The sequence below is a fragment of the Myotis myotis genome, unplaced genomic scaffold, assembly GCF_014108235.1.
Source record: "Myotis myotis isolate mMyoMyo1 unplaced genomic scaffold, mMyoMyo1.p scaffold_m19_p_20, whole genome shotgun sequence".
Lineage (NCBI taxonomy): Eukaryota > Metazoa > Chordata > Mammalia > Chiroptera > Vespertilionidae > Myotis > Myotis myotis.
The window spans coordinates 14,265,284-14,283,316 of NW_023416325.1; the positions used below are offsets into that span (position 1 = coordinate 14,265,284).

Consider the following 18,033-nt stretch of genomic DNA (forward strand, 5'->3'; position numbering starts at 1 on the left):
TCACCTGCAATTGGAGAAACTAAAGCGGAACACTCAGTTTCTGGGCCGCTCTTTTGGACTCCAACCGCCCTTAATGTCTTCAGGTTTTAGCCCGACTTTAAATTGGCGGGAGAAGACCAAGCCCAACCCCTCTTACGGCGGCCGGACAAGGCCAAGATTGCTGTAGAATCGAAATAGGAAGTCGCCCCACCCTAAATCCCACCCTTTCCGGTCGCCAGGCTGAGCCCTCTAGTGGCTCCGCCCTCCTTCCAGGCTTTCCACGCCCCCTTCCAAAAAGCAACCAATCACTGCCCCGATCACAGCGTTGCTATAGCGAGTCTTATCACCACCCTCTTTACTCCCAGCAAGCTGTGCGGAACGCCGGGCCTCTTCCCCTTTGTGCCATCCGGGTCTTTTTGCCCGAGTTGTTCAGTCTGTGGCGAAGCGTCAGGGCGACTAGTACTGTTGAGAGCGGCAAGTAGAGGAGCCGCTTTAGCGGCCAGGACTCTGACTATGGAGGTAGGTGCCGAATCTGAGTTGGAAGCCAGGGATATTTTCCGGCTTCTCTCAAAGAGTGCGCGAACGGCTGCCGGAGCTGTTGTCCGCGCGTGTGTGGACAAAATGGCGCCGCGGCCTTCTTCTGCGCCCGCCATCATGGCTGCCGGCCTCTGGGAGGGGGACTAACGCGGTGTCTGTGGGGGTGGGGAGCTGCAGGGAGTGTCTTTTTCCAGAACTTTCCTCTTCCCTTTTATTTTTCCCTTTCGGCCCTCAGAACTGCTTTCAGTTAAGCTTAATCCCCCGGGTCATTGATTTACATGGAGTTTCATTAAGGACTTGGGAATACGTTCGCGATGGGGCAGAGAGAAAAGTGATCCGGTCGTCTGAAAAATACTTGGTCAAGTAAGGTCTAGAAGGGATAGAAAGGTGAAAAAAGCAGTCTTGTAGCGTTTTTTTTGTTTGTTTTTTGTTTTTTTGCTTCCGTTCAATAAGATGATTCTAGTTGCATAGTTTTAGTAAGCGTTTCGTCTGTGTAAACCTTCGTTTATTCCTCACTGGGGAAGATGTTGGTGGAAGGGAGTGAAAATTCGACTTCATTAGAAAAGGCTTTGGAACGACGGATTCTGATTGATGCTCCGTTTCCCGAGCGGCTCATGATATAATCGGTTTGAAGTCTTGCTGAAGCATTATAATCAAGCCCTATCTTTGGGTCGTTCCGTTAAATAGAACACTCCTTGGTGTCCTATTTAACCTTAAATTTTAAAAAATAAAGCTCTTAAGTGATCTCTTCTAAACATTAAGCCTGCTTTGGGCTTAAGACGCGCGAACCCGATGGATCTCGTTACAGTATTGTGTAATTACTTCATTTTTACTTAATCCCGTTAAAAGAAAAATGCAGGCATTTTGCATTCTTTTCCAGTGACTAAAAAGATTTTCTCATTTTCGAAAAGAAATAGTACTGGTAAGCATAATGAAAAATATGTAGTTTACTGTTCCTATTAGTTGAGCTATCAGTAATTAGTAAGGATGGTCCCCCCACACACACACACTGAATTGTTTGAATTTGCAATATATTTATATATATATATATAAAGAATAAGGTTTCAAACAGTTGGCAGGCTATTTTGTATTTTATGCAACTAATCGATTTACTGTTTTCCTTTGTTTTTTGTTTTGGGCCTCTTACTGTATTTCACCTGGTCTCATCTTTTTAAAAATGAAATCAACTCAAACGTGTTTCTGCAGTTCCTCCTTCAATAAAAAGACATAATTCCTGGAGAAGTGGCCCAGTATTAAATCCAACTATCTTCTTTGCACTGGAAAAAATGTGTGTACGCTATGTCTTGAGCGTTACTAGAGTTTTAAACCAAATGTAAATTTCAAGAAACAATGGTGGCCTTCCACTAGAGCAAATGCTGGAGTACAGGGCAGTTTTGCAGTTTAAGGTGTTTATATAGAAGTCCCTGCTAAATTAAAAGCTTAGAAATTTAAAAAGGTTTTTTTTTTTTTTTTTTTTTCCATTCTCACCGGGGATACTTTTCCCTTGAGCTTTAGAGATAGTGGAAGAGACGGGGAGAGATCGAGAGAGAAACACATCATATGCCTCCTGCACGCCCCCATCCGGGGCCAGGGATTGAGCCTGCAACTGAAGGAGGCATGTGCTCCTGGTTGGAATCAAACCTGGGACCCAGTCTGCCGGCTGAAGCTCCATCCACTGAACCAAACTTAGTAGGGTAAAAGGTTATAAATTGTTAGAGAAATTTCAATATTCAATTGGTTGGGGGGGGTGGTTTCATTATGCTAGTTTAAAATATGCTTGAGTAAATAAAAGTTCTGCGTGAGCTAAACCGCTGCCTATCATGCCTGTCTGTTGAGTGATGGGGTGGTTTGTTGACCTGTGGTGTGTTTACAGATGGAAATGGCTGTTGGGTGTCATTAGGCAGCCTGTAAGACCAGGTGCCTTTCCTCAAGCCAAGGGCATTGGACTTCCTTTAAAAGCCAGTCTTTCGTGATGTTAAGCATGTATTGCTAAATAAACCCAGAAAACTTTTATTGCCTGCCTAGATGTTGGCTTTTCCCTAGAAAGGTGGTTTTCAGTTCTGGTCATGATAACTGCAAAAGTGAGCTGTGCCAGTGGTTCTGGAATGCGCTCTTGGTGTATCAGGCACTGGGAGAAGTGACAGCAGTGCTCCCGGTTTTTGCAGTTTCTTACTTACAAAGTGTAAGTTTTATCAACACTTAGTACATCAGAGATGTATCTGAAAGAGTCCTTAAGAATAACCAGGAGAACAAAAATTTTTTATAAAAGGACCAATGTTGTGAAAATCAGAATCTTTAATTGTTTGATACAGCACCATTTGTTAATAGTAGACAGTGAGGAGTATCATCTTTATTTATTTTTTAAACAAAATAGGACACAGGAGTATCATCAGATGAGTCAGCTAATGTTGCTGGATCTCATTTTTAAAATGAGAAAGTTGAGCTCGATTCTAAGGGATGGAAGCCTTTCAGCATAAAAATTTTTTATTTTATTGATTGATTTTTAGAGAGAAACATCGATTTATTGTTCCACTTCTTTATTTATTCATTCATTGGTTGTTTCCTGTATGTGCCCTGACCAGAGATGGAACCTGCAGCCTTGGCATATCACAACGATGCTCTTAACCAACCAAGCTATCTGACCAGGGTCCTTGTGTTTCTTGCTGGGGTTTTTTGGGTACCATTGTTAGAGGCTTAACACATAATTTATGTATTTAATCCCAACTAGCCTGTAAATCCTTCCTTTTTAATTTATAATTTTATTCCTGGAGTCTAGCATGGAGTTTGGTACATTTTTATACTCAGTAAACAATTGTTGAAATAATGCAACCTCTCATACCTCATTTATTAAAATACCCTTCTAGATTTACTTAAAGTTTATTTTCTGAACTAACCTTCCTAAGGGGAGAATTTTGTTATGTTTTATTCCTGCTGATATTTTATAATGATCCCCCATTTATCCAATTCGGCTTTCTTCTGTAAAGGGCAAGATCATAAATATTTTAGGCATTGTGGGCCACATAGAATCTCTGTCATATTCTTTGCTGGTTGACTTGTTTGTTCACTCCTTTTGACAATCCTTTTAAAAATGTGAAACAGGTTTGGCTCAGTGGATAGAGCGTGTCTGCCTGCAGACTGAAGGATCCTGGGTTCCATTCCCGTCAAGGGCAAACAGCCGGGTTGCGGGCTCGATCCCCAGAAGGGGCTTGTGAGAGGCAGCCGCTCAATGATTCTCTTCCATCATTGATGTTTCTAGCTCCCCCTCGCTTCCTCTCTGAAATCAATAAAAACATTTTTAAAAAATACACAAGTCATTCTTAGCTCAAGAGTCATATTTTGCCAACCCCTGTCCTAAGTAATCAACTCACCAGGCATATTAATCTGACTCATTTATATCAATTTCTTCCTTTATGGTGGTCCTCAGGTTATTTGTAATTTGGACCACACTATTCAGCAGAGCCCCAGAAATATTTTTTAACAGAAAACAAATAACTAGAATTCATTTATTTCTTTGCTAAGTACTATGTAGTTATACGCAAGGCAGGTGAAATTGCCTTCTGTAAACTGGACAACAAAGTGATATTTAGATGACAGAATCTAGTTTGAGGTATATGGGGTCTCTAGGAAAGAGTATGTGCAGTTAACTTGACTAATGTTGTAAATTTTCTTATATTGTGATAACTTAAAAACTGCTTTAAAGCAGAAAAACAATTTAATGTTTCCATAGCATATGTGAGGAGAGGCAGACCTTATTTTGCAGCAGCACTGTGCCAAGGGGCTGTTTTCATTAAAGAGGGTTAATGGAATTAAGATTGGGTTCTCAGATAGGTAAGTTAATTTTCTGTTACTCTTTTCCAGAGTATTCTCTCTGCTATTTTAACCCTTTTCGGTCCAACGTGGAGGCTGACTCGACAGACCAGACGCTAGGACAGAAAAAAAAAAAGACCGTACCCTTTTATGTAATGATGTTTACTTTGAATTTATATTAGTTCACACAAACACTCCATCCATGCTTTTGTTCCGGCCCTCCGGTCCAGTTTAAGAGCCCATTGTGGCCCTCGAGTCAAAATGTTTGCCCACCCCTGCGCTAGGAGCAGGTCCAACGTCGAGCTGAGGTCTAGTGAGACAGATAACTTCAACATTCAATCCCGTCAATTAATTTGGACCTGACTGTTTGAATTCCAAAAATAAAATTGGACCGCAAAGGGTTAAGACAGTATGGGTATGGAAGTCTCTTGAACAGCTCATTTAAAGGTATTGTTAAAGTTGGCTAATTGAGTTCACAAATTTTAAATGGACTACATTTTCTCTTTTGAATGTTCATTGGAAATAGTTGGAGCCCTTCTCTTCCCCTTATTTTGAAAGTTAAAAAAATGATTAAAAATACATTAGTCTAGCCCTAACCAGTTTGACTCAGTGGATAGAGCGTCGGCCTGCGGACTGAGAGGTCCCGGGTTCCATTCTGGTCAAGGGCATGTGCCTTGGTTACGGGCACATCCCCAGTAGGGAGTGTGCAGGAGGCAGCTGATCGATGTTTCTCTCTCATTGATGTTTCTAACTATCCCTTTCCCTTCCTCTCTGTAAAAACCAATAAAATATATATTTTTTAAAAATACAGTCTAATTGCATATGCCTTTGGTACTGGGTTAATCATTTTGATTTATTCATGCGTATTTATCTTCCCTCCCCTCCTTTTTTTTTTTTTTTTTTTTAATTTAGCTCAGAGAGTAAGGGAGAGGGAGAGAGATAGAAACATCAATGATAGAATTGTTGATTGGCTGCCTCCTGCACGCCCCACACTGGGGATTGAGCCTGCAACCTGGGCATGTGCCCTGACCAGGAATCGAACCGTGACGTCTTGGTCATAGTTTGACGCTCAACTACTGAGATATGCCGACTGGGCTACCCACCCTCTCTTTAAGAAATTGGTAATATTTTAAATGTAATTAAGAACTTACAATCATTTTCCTTTAAACTTTTAGGCTAGTGATACAGAGCGAGATGGACTAGCCCCAGAAAAGACATCCCCAGATAGCGATAAGAAAAAAGAGCAGTCAGATGTATCTGTTTCTCCTAGAGCCTCAAAACATCATTATTCAAGATCACGATCAAGGTCAAGAGAAAGAAAACGGAAGTCAGGTATGAATTGCTGAAAATGGTAGTAAATACTACCGGCATAATCGGTTAACATGTATATGACAAACTGTTTGTTGATACAAGTAATGTGTTCTCCCCAGTTTAGAGATGGATAATGAAAATCCATTGGTGATTTTTCTGGAGACCTTTTCAGTTATGAGCAATACAAATATTCTAATTTAGAAATTTTCTTACTTGTCCAAAGGCTACAGTGTAGTTTAAATTTGTGTCATAGTGACTACTTGTTAACTATGATGTTTAAGTTTCATTTTTTCAACAATGGCAAAATATGTTGAAAGATGTAGTAGTCTGGACAGAGGTATATTATTCTAGACTTATTTAATATCCTTTGTTGTAAGTTACAAGAACATTTTTAGCCTTGGGCTTTGTTTTTTGGTGTGTGGTTTTTTAAATTGATTTTTTGAGTGAGTGAGAGAGAGAGAGAGAGAGAGAGAGAGAGAGAGAGAGAGAGAAAGAAACACATCGGTTTGTTATTCCAACCATGTATGCATTCATTGGCTTGATTCTTGTATGTGCCCTGACTGGGGATCGAACCCACAACCTTGGCAAATTGGGATGATGCTTTAACCAACTGAGCTACCCGGCCAGGACTTCACTTTTTTTATTTTTATTTAATGTTAGAGTATTTCTGAAGCAAGAAGTTTGGCATTTAGAAATGCACCTTATTCAATTATTTAAAAAAACTAGACTGATGCATTGTAGATAGCATGATTTTTTGCTATTTTTAAAAAAGTATTACTATTTAATAAAGAGGTTAAGAGAAGTAGAATAGTAATGAGTTACAGGTTTTAAGGTTTGAGCTCTAGTTCTTTATCCTTTGTGTCCATATTATAAACGATTTTGAGTCTAAAAGACAATGTCTTTTTTACTTGTCATGGAACTTTTTTTTTTTTTTTGCTTCTGTCTCTTGATTATATTCTGGTTTGTTTGTATTGCTTGATATGTCCTAAATATGTACAGTATTAATGTGATAGAATAACCCTACTCTGCTATAAAAAAAAATAGTTTCTGAAAGAGACTACTAGTAAGTCAAATGGACTGGAAATTGTTCTTTATATGAGTTTTGAAATTTGTGTTTGAGATGATTCTGTATCTTTGTTTATGGTGAATATTTGTGTCTTCACAGATAATGAAGGAAGAAAACACAGGAGCCGGAGCAGAAGCAAAGAGGTAATTAACACTTTGTAGTGAATAGGCAGTTTAAAGTACTTGTAAAATATCTGGTAGAAATTTTTGTGTGTGAATATGTGATATTGTCAAGGTAAGTACCAAAACTTGACATTTAAAAGGTTTAATTGAATTATAAAATAAGCATGATTTGGATTCATCGTTTTTCAAGAAGATAGTTGTTTATATGAAAAGTTCATTCAAAAACTATTAATTTTATTATGCTGTGAAAGTATTCACAATAAAAATTTCATATGAAGAATATAATTGGATTTTTAGGCCTGTCACACAGAGCTTCCATTAATCTGAGGTCCCGAGTCTCCTTATGCCTGATAACCATGCAGGATTTTTAAATAGCAGTGCACTAGATGTCTGTGGGCTACTTTTTCTTTATGGAAGATAACAAGAGTCCTCTTTTCATTAGTTAACTGTAGTTCTGTTTCTGTAATAGTGGTATTGAATTTTGAAGTAAGAGCATCGGTGAGGGACAGCTAGGAAAGTGGCGGTGACAGCAAAACTTGAGGAAAAAGAAAGGCAGCAGCTCTATTGTAAAGGAGTTAACCCACCTGAGAAGACAGAGCGAGCCAACAGGGATAGCAGAAGTAGCGGCCAAAAAGTGCAGAGTCTTATGGGGGCTGGGCAAGGGTCCTAAAACAAACATGGGCAGGGACTTCACCTCTTCCCCTAATGGAAGCTCTGTTAAGTTTTTAATTTAGGAGAGTTTTTGTGAAAATGACTATTTTGTTTAGCTCACATGATAACATTTCTATAATAAATCATACTCAGCGTGCTAATGCGCGAAGAGACTGAACTGAAGACGCTGCAGACTCAGATAGCAAAATAATAAGCCTACTTCATGATAAGGTAACTATTAGTCATTCAAACTCCTATTTCCCTTAAGTATATCTTAAATCAGTTAAGGGTTTTAATGGTTTTTTTTAAAAAATTAATAGTAATGTTACAAGTGAAAAACTGGTTTGAAATAAACTCTAAAACCTTTGGAAGTTTAAACACCTTTACAGTTTGCTGCTGTATGGCAAAATCAAGGGAATATTTTTTATAAGCTCATTTTAGAGAACTGGCAATGAAACTAAAATTTAGCTGTGTCTCCAGGTCTCTTATTTTTCTGCAAAATAATAAATACTGTCATCATTTTCAGATATATCATCATGCATGTTCTAAAATGTTTGGCCAAATGTTTGTTTTCAAATTAATCTTGAGTGTAAAGAAATAACACAGCCTATTTTGGGAAACATGAAATAAGTGTCCTATCATAGAAAAGCAGTGGGCTGAGCATCAGGAGAACATGGGGCCTGGTTTCAGCTCTGCTGCTGTATAGCTTTGTGACTAGATTTTAGTTTTGTTATACATAAAGTAAGAGGAATTAGAGGGTCTGAGTTTCCTTTGAGCATTAAAATTGTGATTCTGAGATGTCCAGGATTTTAAGCTTTAGCCACAAGATGGATTTGACAAATATTAATGTGGGGAAATATATGATGTTTTACACTTCTAACTAAGTTTGTGAGTATAGGATGGAGACTTGATCATACTATTTTAGCTCAGTCTCTGAATGCATAATGTTGTGAAAACAAAAGCCTTGGTTTTTAATCTTTCAAAATAACGGGAGAAGTATGTATTGTGTTATGGTATGGGGATTAATTGTTATATCTAGTTTGATTGCATAAAAATTAAAACGGATACGGTTGCCATTTTCTATCCTAGGTACATGAAATGTAATAGAACTCCAAGCCTGTTGGGATATTGCAAGATGAAAAGTGATTGCCTCACAGTTTTAGACATTGGGAGAAAAATCAAGAGACGTCTTTTAGAAAGGATATTGCAATATAGCTATAAAAAGGACACTTCAGCTCTGCGTAAAGTAACTTGAAATTGCAGAAAATATTAATACTTAGAAAAATTAATTTTATTTAGCTACCTAACTTGAAATGCATTTTCTGGTGCATTTCTATGTGTCCTTATCTTTATTATTGTTAACTATTTAAATGTCAAATAATATTACATATTCTGGATTTAGAAGTTGGTGTATATATTTGGTCTGTTCATTTAAAAGGTTTGTTGGAAATTTTTCAAAAATTTTGATACATGTGTACTTCCCTTATTTTAGATTAAAAAAACATTAGGCGTTCATATTTTCAACGTTGAAAATTGTTTTAATTGTGGTATTGAAAATATTTGGGGGAGGAAACTGCCTTTGGGGGGTTTATAAAGAAGGTAAAATTAGTAATATACCTGCAACATGTGGGTGATGTGAAACTAGGTCATTTTTAAAATTTGCCACATACTCCTAAGGTTACTAATGTTGCATCACAACATTTTTGTTTACTGATACCCATACTAACTTTCTTTGTTGCACTATTTTCCTGAAAGAACCAACTTCTTCTTAAACAGGCAAGAAGACATGAATCCAAAGATAAATCCTCTAAGAAACACAAGTCTGACGAACATAATGACAAAGAACACTCTTCTGATAAGGGAAGAGAGCGACTAAATTCATCTGAAAATGGTGAGGACAGACACAAACGCAAAGAAAGAAAGTCATCAAGAGGCAGAAGTCACTCAAGATCTAGGTCTCGTGAAAGGTAACTAGTTCTGGTGTTTATAAGTACCTTCTAAAGAGCTCCCTAAATTGCATAAAGCTTCTCATTACCCAGCACTACCCCCCAAAATACTAATTAGAACATTGATTTTTTTTTTTTCCCCTAACTTGACTATTCCTGTCCATTGATGTCCACTAATAGAAATCTTTTGGGCTATCTTTTGCAGTGAAAAAAATTATATTGCTAAACTATGTTTATATAATTTAAACAATATAACAATCTTTTTACATTGCTGACACAGGATTTATTTGCTCCTAAAGTCTAATCTAGATGTTCCTCTTGTGGTATAGATGAAAATGCAGAGATTTTTGAGATACTGGATCATGGCTCCAATTTGTGGAATTTTTGGTTTTTGTTTTAAGAATCGAGTAATTTGTTTGTAGATTTCTGTGGGGAATATATGGTAGATTCAGTCAAAATTTTTCAGTAGTAATATAACATGATTATGTTCTTAAATTTTATAAATACTTTAGTATTTATAAATAGGTTTTAAACTATTAAATCTTTTTTTTAATACATTTTATTGATTTTTTTATAGAGAGGAAGGGAGAGAGATAGAGAGTTAGAAACATCGATGAGAGAGAAACATAAATCAGCTGCCTCCTGCACATCTCCTACTGGGGATGTGCCCGCAACCCAGGTACATGCCCTTGACCGGAATCGAACCTGGGACCTTTCAGTCCGCAGGCCGATGCTCTATCCACTGAGCCAAACCGGTTCTGGCTGAACTATTAAATCTTAAGTTGGGTAGGATGCTTTGCTTTTTTGACGTGTTATAGTTGTACTGTGTTTGCTAAGAGACATTAAGAACAAAGGTTAATTTTTTTATTGTAACTTTTCATTGAAAACCTCAAACTATCTTTTCTGTACGCATTACAGTGTAGTTTATTGTATCTTGACTGCATACACTACAGATAACTTGTAACATCTATAAATTGAAAAGACACACTTCTAACTACAAATTTCTGTGCTTTAATTTTAGGCGTCATCGTAGTAGAAGCAGGGAGCGGAAGAAGTCTCGATCCCGGAGTAGGGAGCGGAAGAAGTCAAGATCCAGAAGCAGAGAGAGGAAGAAATCACGATCCAGAAGCAGGGAAAGAAAACGCCGAATCCGATCTCGTTCCCGCTCAAGATCAAGACACAGACATAGGAGTAGAAGCAGGAGTAGGACAAGGAGTAGAAGTCGGTGGGTATTCACCATCTTGGTTAAATTCAAATAAGCCCTTCACAGGCTCTATCAACCTGAGAATATTTAAATTGTGGGTCAGAATTTACAGAATACGTAATCACATCCTGAGAAAGAACAGATCATATTTATGTGGCATTCTTTCATAGTCTAATTTGACCAGATTGTTGTGAAGCAGGTGTGAATAGTCCCATTTAAAGTTATTTTAGTTGTTTGATACACTGAATTCATTGTGCTCGTGTTATAATCACAATAGCTTCTTGCATCCCTACTCTGTGGTATATATTACGGCATAGTTCTTTCTGTGTATTAGCTCATCTGATTCTCAAAACAACTGTTTTGTGGGCTAGGCTCATTAGACTTAGAGAGGTTGAATAACTTGCCCAGAAGCCCAAAATTAAACAGTTATTAAATGATAAAGCCCAGACCAGTTCCCAAATGTGTCTGAATGCAAAGTCAGTGTATGCGCTTAACCCACAGTGCTGTATATACTATCTCAGATACCCAAAAAGATGAGCGTAGATTATGCTTTATAGAATTGTACACTTAATTAAGACTTACGTTATTAACCAGTGTAACCCCAATAAATTAAATTTTTTTAAAGATGACCTTAATTCAAACCTGTCATGATTGAGAGGAGGCTTTAATTTGTTGAGACAGGACAATAAGGCATATGGGGGGGCATTAATATTCAGGGGATATGTTCTCATTTACATAAGAATATTACAGTGTACTATATAGTCACAGATACTGTTACTAAAGTAATGGAAAAACTTTGTTAATTTTATTGTTTACATCCATCTAATAGATGGAAATATAGATAAAAGTGGACTTGAGCTTATTACAATAACTTGGTTTATTACTTGTTTGATCAGTTTATCCATTTATAATCAGTTTTTGTAGTGGTTTACTCATTTGAGCTTTAACAGTTGTAAGATTTAGTGAATGAATCTAAGGTATGTGGTAATTTGACCATTAATTTTTTAAATTGCCATTTGGGGAATTCAGATCGTTATTTATGGTATTTCTAGTTTTGACTATTGATACTTTTTATTCTGATCAATGCCTGTCTTTTATCTGTCTAATTCTTTGTTATAGTGATTCATGCTTTGTATTTTTAAAAACATCTGCACATTCATTCATTGTAGGTTAAAAGGCTAGGAACATTTAACCTATCCATCTTACTATTAGGCATTCTATATATTGACCTACACAAGTATAAAATGACTAATATACATGGCTAGTCTTTGCAACATTGGGTGTAACGGCAGCAAGATTGGAATTAAGCTAAATGTCCATCTATACAGGGCCGGTTAAATGAACTTGGAAACTAGCCATATACACAAGGAACTTAGGATATCTGTGGAAGATGTAGAACGGGCAGAAAGCAAAGGGTTCAAAATATATTTCCTATGCAGTTTTATTTTTGTTGAACCATGTAAATATAATTGAAGTTATTACTGGGCCATACTGAGACATGGAAAATATGATTTATTACAGAGATAGAAAGAAGAGAATTGAAAAACCAAGAAGATTTAGCAGAAGTTTAAGTGGAACTCCTAGTCCACCTCCCTTCAGAGGCAGAAACACAGCAATGGATGCACAAGAAGCTTTAGCTAGAAGGTGTGTTTATTTTCTTTTTATTTGATCCATTTTTCTCCCCTTTTCAACTTGAAGTAGATGCTCAATTGTGTGGACAAAATGAAAGCTTTCAGTCAGAGAATAATGGAAATAGTTAAATATAGCCATGAATGCTGTCGCACCTCTGTGATCTAGAACTAAGTAAGTAGTTAACTTCTTACTCTAAACATTTACTTATTGCACAACAGTGGAAAGATTCTACAAGGGTTCCGCTTTTTCCCTTCATGATTAACTTTTCTCAACTCTAGACTCTTAAATATTTTTAGTTTGGAATTGAAATTTTTTTTTTAAATCTTAAATCGGATTTCAGAACTTGGTTGAGTTTGCCTCAAACTGCTTTGTGGGTTTTTTTGTTTGTTTTTCTTCTTCAAGAAAAGAATCTCTGAAACAGTAAGAATTTTGTCAATGATTTCCTTATTATAAACCAATTAACTTGATATTGTAAATTTTACTCCTGAGAGCATAGGGAGACCATTGTATTTTTCCATTTTCTAATGGTTCAAAGGTGTGTTGGGACCACACACAGCAGGACTGTCTTACTGAAATCTGCAAAACCATTAAAAGAACTGCCTCATCAATAGTCACAACATAAAGTAAAATCCAAGTCCTTATTTTGCAGGTTTTCCCATATTCTGAAAACTATACTCTTTTGATTTTGACTTTTTTTCCTTATGAAATTGAGTTTGTATTTTTTTTCCATTACAAAAATACAGTTATCAAATGTAACCTGATGGGCTGCTGCCCTGTGAACCCAGCCTGGCAGAAACTCCAGCTGAGCAGCAGCAGCAGCAAAGGTGTGAGCTCACCCCTTCTTCACTCCATTCACCTTAGTGAATGGTGTTTATTCCAGACTTGCAGTGGCCATTTTAAATGTGCAATCAATAGTATTCAAGCATATTTTCATTCAAAACTAAGATCAACAGAATTAGGAAATAATTTACAACATTTGAACTGATTTATAAAGAATTGGTCCAGCCGAAACCGGTTTGGCTCAGTGGATAGAGCGTCGGCCTGCGGACTGAAAGGTCCCAGGTTTGATTCCGGTCAAGGGCATGTACCTGGGTTGCGGACATATCCCCAGTAGGAGATGTGCAGGAGGCAGCTGATCGATGTTTCTCTCTCATTGATGTTTCTAACTCTCTATCTCTCTCCCTTCCTCTCTGTAAAAAAAATCAATAAAATATATTTAAAAAAAAAAAAAAGAATTGGTCCATTAACTCTGACCAGTATTTTTTTAAGTCAACATTTATTTACTACACATTTATTGTTTAATTTTTGGATTTATTAAAATTGAAACTTACTACCTTCTAAAAGGTGGGTTTTTTTGTGTTGTTTTTTTGTTTTGTGTTTTGTTTTACTTAAAAAATTATCTACAACTCAACTACCACTATGTCTTACTACTTGATAATACCACATTCCTCGCCCCTTGATAATAACACACTCCAAGGGAAAAGGGGTGGCCTTTAACTTGTAATTAGTAAATCAAGGAATTTTTCAAAGAAAAGGGTTTCTCTTTCGGGAACTCATTATGAAGATAATATTACTTAGGATTTTCCATTTAGGGCAGGTACTGACTTGGCAGCACATTTAGTGTGTGTATTGATTAGTGAATTTAATGTGAGCCAGAAATATGTTTTTATTTTGGGGGGATGAATTTGCATTTCATGTTTCCAGTTCCTTTGCTAATGATAAATTCTTTCAGTTGCTAAAAGTGATTTCCTAATACTGAGGTTTTTTACCCCCCTTTTATTAGATTATAGAGGATAGCAGTTTGTATTTGTGTGCCTGTATTGGGAGGAGGTTGGGTTGTTTTATTTTTATTAATTTGAAGGCTATATAATAAAGTCTATTTAAATGCAAAAATCATTGTCTGCATGTAGATTGGCCTTATTCTATATCAGCCTCCCCCAAGAAGCATTTGGTAAATCTGTAAGCCTTGTTTACTTACTACTTAACATACTCTAAGACTTACTCAGCTTTCAATGTTATTGGTAAGATATCATTTTACCCTTATTTCTGTAACCAGCACTGAAAAAAACTGAATAATTTTAATTTTTAAACAATACTCTGTGGGAACTATGTGTGAAAATTATTCCAGTTTTGGGCTATTTAGTGAATTTAAAAATGTTTAAAACCAGTTTTAAAATATTTACCTGTGACTGATAGCATCTGAACAGTGATTCCTGGTTACCCTTTTTTCCCACGTGTAGATTTCAACTTGGGAAAGTGTTAAACTTAAAATTCTAGAAGTGTTTTGTGTCTACTTGTGCACATTCAGAGAAGTACAAAGATAAATATTGGTTTTATATCATTTTAAATTGATTTACATGGTCTCTGACAGGTTGGAAAGGGCAAAGAAGTTACAAGAACAACGAGAAAAGGAAATGGTTGAAAAACAGAAACAACAAGAAATAGCTGCAGGTACTTTTAACACTTACCATTTGTGGGAATAATGCTAGTAATTTAGAGAACTTTTTAAACTTGTATTCTGGACTGACAGAAAAATGTAATTAGAAGTCTTTCTGTTTAGTATCTGTTAAATGTGCGTAATATTTGTTTTAGTATTTTTAAATGTTTGTGAAATGTCTGAAATAATTTTGTAAACTGAAGAACCATACAAATAAAAGTTTTTATTGTGTTTATAAGTTTAGATACAAGCACCGAAGTTCATTTCCTTGAAACGAACTTTTTACTATTTGCAGAATTCTTTTCTTTTTCAAGAAGTAAATGAAGTTATAGTATATATAGGGGGTCATATATAGAAATATATGTATATATCAACAAATACATTCCATGAATGTTGGTGAATGTTTCTGCTTTGTAACCTAATGCCCAGTCATACTTCTTTCATCTTGCAGCAGCTGCAGCTACTGGGGGTTCTGTTCTCAATGTGGCTGCCCTGTTGGCATCGGGAACGCAGGTAACTCCTCAGATAGCAATGGCAGCTCAGATGGCAGCCCTGCAAGCTAAAGCTTTGGCAGAAACCGGAATAGCTGTACCTAGCTATTATAACCCAGCAGCTGTGAATCCAATGAAATTTGCTGAACAAGAGAAAAAAAGGAAAATGCTTTGGCAAGGCAAGAAAGAAGGGGTAAGTTCTTCTATTCCCCTCTTCTGTCATTTATTCCTAATTAGCAATTGCTTAAGAAAACAAATATGAATTGGAAAAAATTAGTCTGGATTTTTCTTCTGAGAACCTGATTAGAATAGTTAAATTTGCCATAGTTATTACTGGAGGAAAATGCATCATCTAGGTCAGGCTTTCAAAGCAAGCCAATAGTGTTATATATTTATTTTTTATGATGTACTTAATTTTTTTTGCTTCATTCTATAATAGAAATCTTAATCCTATATAACAAAAGCCTAATATGCTAAGTGTCCAGTCAACCATTCAAAGCTTAATATGCTAATGATATGCTAAGGCCTTCAACCGTTCGCTATGACGTTCATTTACCACCAGGGGGCAGACACTCCGACCAGTAGGTTAGCTTGCTGCTGGGGTCTGGCCAATTGGGACTGAGCGAGATGGGCCGGACACGCCCTGGAGCCCTCCTGCAGTCCCTCCCGAGCCCCAACGTGCACCAGTGGGGACCCTCGGCCTGGCCTGCGCCCTCTCGCAATCTGGGACCCCTTGGGGGATGTCAGAGAGCCGATTTTGGCCCGATGTCGCAGGCCAGGCCAAGGGACCCCACTGGTGCACGAATTTGTGCACCGCACCTCTAGTATAATTATAAATTCCATTGATAGAATGTCGTAAATGCTATTGTTCCTTTTACTTATACTATATTATGGAAAGATTTAATACCCTAGTAAAAGGTATTTAAATTTTGCATATCCTAAAAGTTCACCATCTCTTAATAGGACAAATCCCAGTCTGCTGAAATATGGGAAAAGTTGAATTTTGGAAACAAGGACCAAAATGTCAAATTTAGGAAACTAATGGGTATTAAGGTGAGTATATATACTTTCTATTAAAATCATACTAACATATTTTCAGGGTAACATTGATTCTCAACTTCAAAGTTATTTCAGTGATGTATCAACTCTGGGTACTTTTCTTGTTTGTTTATGTTCTCCACATTAATTTTACAGAATTAACTAAAATATTGTTATCACTGGTTGACGACACAAATTTATTTTACTTAAATTAACAGGTTTATTGATTATTACTGTGTATTTGTACCTTAGGTGAACATTGAGTTCATAAGCTTCTGCTTATGAAAAGGAATAATGGATTTGCTTAAAAAGAATAAACACTTCTCATTTTAAGGTTAATGCTACCTGGTGGAATAGGACCCTTTTGATATTTAAAGTTTTAAAAGAAGCTTTTTTATCTTTTTTAGAACATTGAGTTTTTGCTGAGTTAAGGGTAATACAAGTACAGTGTTAGATTTCATGGAAAGTTCCCCAATGCTCAGACATTGGCCATTATTAAGGAAATTAGTTTTTCATTAAAGGGATATTAAGCTGCACTGAGCTAGCTGTTTACACTGTCTGGCATGTGCTGCCCGTTCTTCATCATGCCCATCCACTTAAAGTTGATTTTTGTTACATCCCAATACCTAGAAGGAACACATATGCTGAAGGAATGAAGGAAGGAAGGAAGGAAGCTAAGTAATTGAAGTCAAATATGTATCCAAAAAATGTAATTTACCTGCACTGTCAAGTGAAAGAAGCACTTTTTATTCCTATTAAATTCATTTTAATAATACTTTTCTGTCTGTTTAGAGTGAAGATGAAGCTGGATGTAGCTCAGTTGATGAAGAAAGTTACAAGACTTTGAAGCAACAGGAAGAAGTATTTAGGAATCTAGATGCTCAGTATGAAATGGCAAGGTCACAGACCCATACACAAAGAGGAATGGGATTGGGTTTTACATCATCAATGCGAGGAATGGATGCAGTTTGAAAAAGATCGCTTAATGTTTGGAACTTTCTAAACTTCTGGTTCTGATGTCAGGTCCTTGTTCACCAAACAGCTAGCATTCTAGCTTGCATGGGTGTTGCATTGACTTTAATTTATTGAAAAATAACGATTTTTTTGTAAATATCAGATCAGTGATACTGGTGTTAGTGTTGTAATTAGGTTAAACCCACTTCCATTAAACTTGACAGGACTATAGAAGGACAATATTTTTTAGTTCATGGATTCTACTTTCAAAATATATATAAAAGCTGCAGGTGGGATAAAAATCTCATACATGGATTTTTTCGTGTCCGCTGTCTTGTGTACTTTTGTACTTAACCTTGTACAGTTATTTTCATCTCTTGAAACATGAAAGAAATGTTATGTAGATGTTCTTTAGAAGATCTGGCCTTTGGTACATACCAGCACAAATAAGCTGGGTGGTGATGAAAATAAAAATGGTTTTCTCAAAACTGGTGGTAATTTCAGTTACCTGGAATTATTTGAATTTATGGTTTCTGTAGCATTTTGCAATTTCTATTAGAAAACACTGGCTAAAAATTCTTTTTTTTAATTTTTTTGGCAGTACCATAGTGAGCAAAAATGTAAAAGGAAGTTGGGAGCAAGTAAACTTATTAAAATAATACTGTTTTCCTACTATTATAAGGGCCAGAATTGGTGTATAGTATTTGTTAAATATTCCGTATGTTATTCAGGAAATAGATTAATACTTTAAAGGGATGTAAGCACTTTTATTTTAATAAAGTGCCTTATAACAAGTTCATTGTATTCCCTTTGCTCATTATCCATTAGAAAGTAAAGTACTAAAAATTTGGTGATGGG

The 18,033-nt window shown here is 36.4% G+C and overlaps 2 protein-coding genes across 4 annotated transcripts in view; one reads left to right on the forward strand and one right to left on the reverse strand.

Annotated features, from left to right (window-relative positions):
- Nucleotides 1–143, reverse strand: part of KNTC1 (kinetochore associated 1) — a 64,972-nt gene extending 64,829 nt beyond the window's left edge. For both annotated transcript variants that reach the window (XM_036354010.1, XM_036354007.1), the window contains exon 1: nucleotides 5–143. The gene's annotated coding sequence lies outside the window, so the exon portion shown is untranslated. The remainder of the gene's footprint in view (nucleotides 1–4) is intronic.
- A 199-nt stretch (nucleotides 144–342) lies between these two features.
- On the forward strand, nucleotides 343–17,972 carry RSRC2 (arginine and serine rich coiled-coil 2). 2 transcript variants are annotated; one of them, XM_036353713.1, is made up of 10 exons: nucleotides 343–498; nucleotides 5,499–5,655; nucleotides 6,800–6,843; nucleotides 9,229–9,440; nucleotides 10,441–10,644; nucleotides 12,145–12,267; nucleotides 14,627–14,706; nucleotides 15,144–15,376; nucleotides 16,147–16,236; nucleotides 17,014–17,972. In XM_036353713.1, the coding sequence occupies exons 1-10, from the start codon at nucleotides 493–495 to the stop codon at nucleotides 17,191–17,193; spliced, it is 1,329 nt and encodes a 442-aa protein (XP_036209606.1). In that variant the 5' UTR covers nucleotides 343–492; the 3' UTR covers nucleotides 17,194–17,972. The 2 variants fall into 2 exon arrangements, with proteins under 2 accessions (XP_036209606.1, XP_036209607.1); XM_036353714.1 differs by having other exon boundaries at nucleotides 9,250–9,440.
- Nucleotides 17,973–18,033: the final 61 nt, after the last annotated feature.

What these genes read in the sequence shown, in the direction of transcription:
- RSRC2 (XM_036353713.1), top strand. An exon ending in AGAAAGAAAACGGAAGTCAG is followed by an intron (nt 5,656 to 6,799) that starts GTATGAATTGCT and finishes GTGTCTTCACAG; the next exon opens with ATAATGAAGGAAGAAAACAC. An exon ending in GGCAAGGCAAGAAAGAAGGG is followed by an intron (nt 15,377 to 16,146) that starts GTAAGTTCTTCT and finishes ATCTCTTAATAG; the next exon opens with GACAAATCCCAGTCTGCTGA.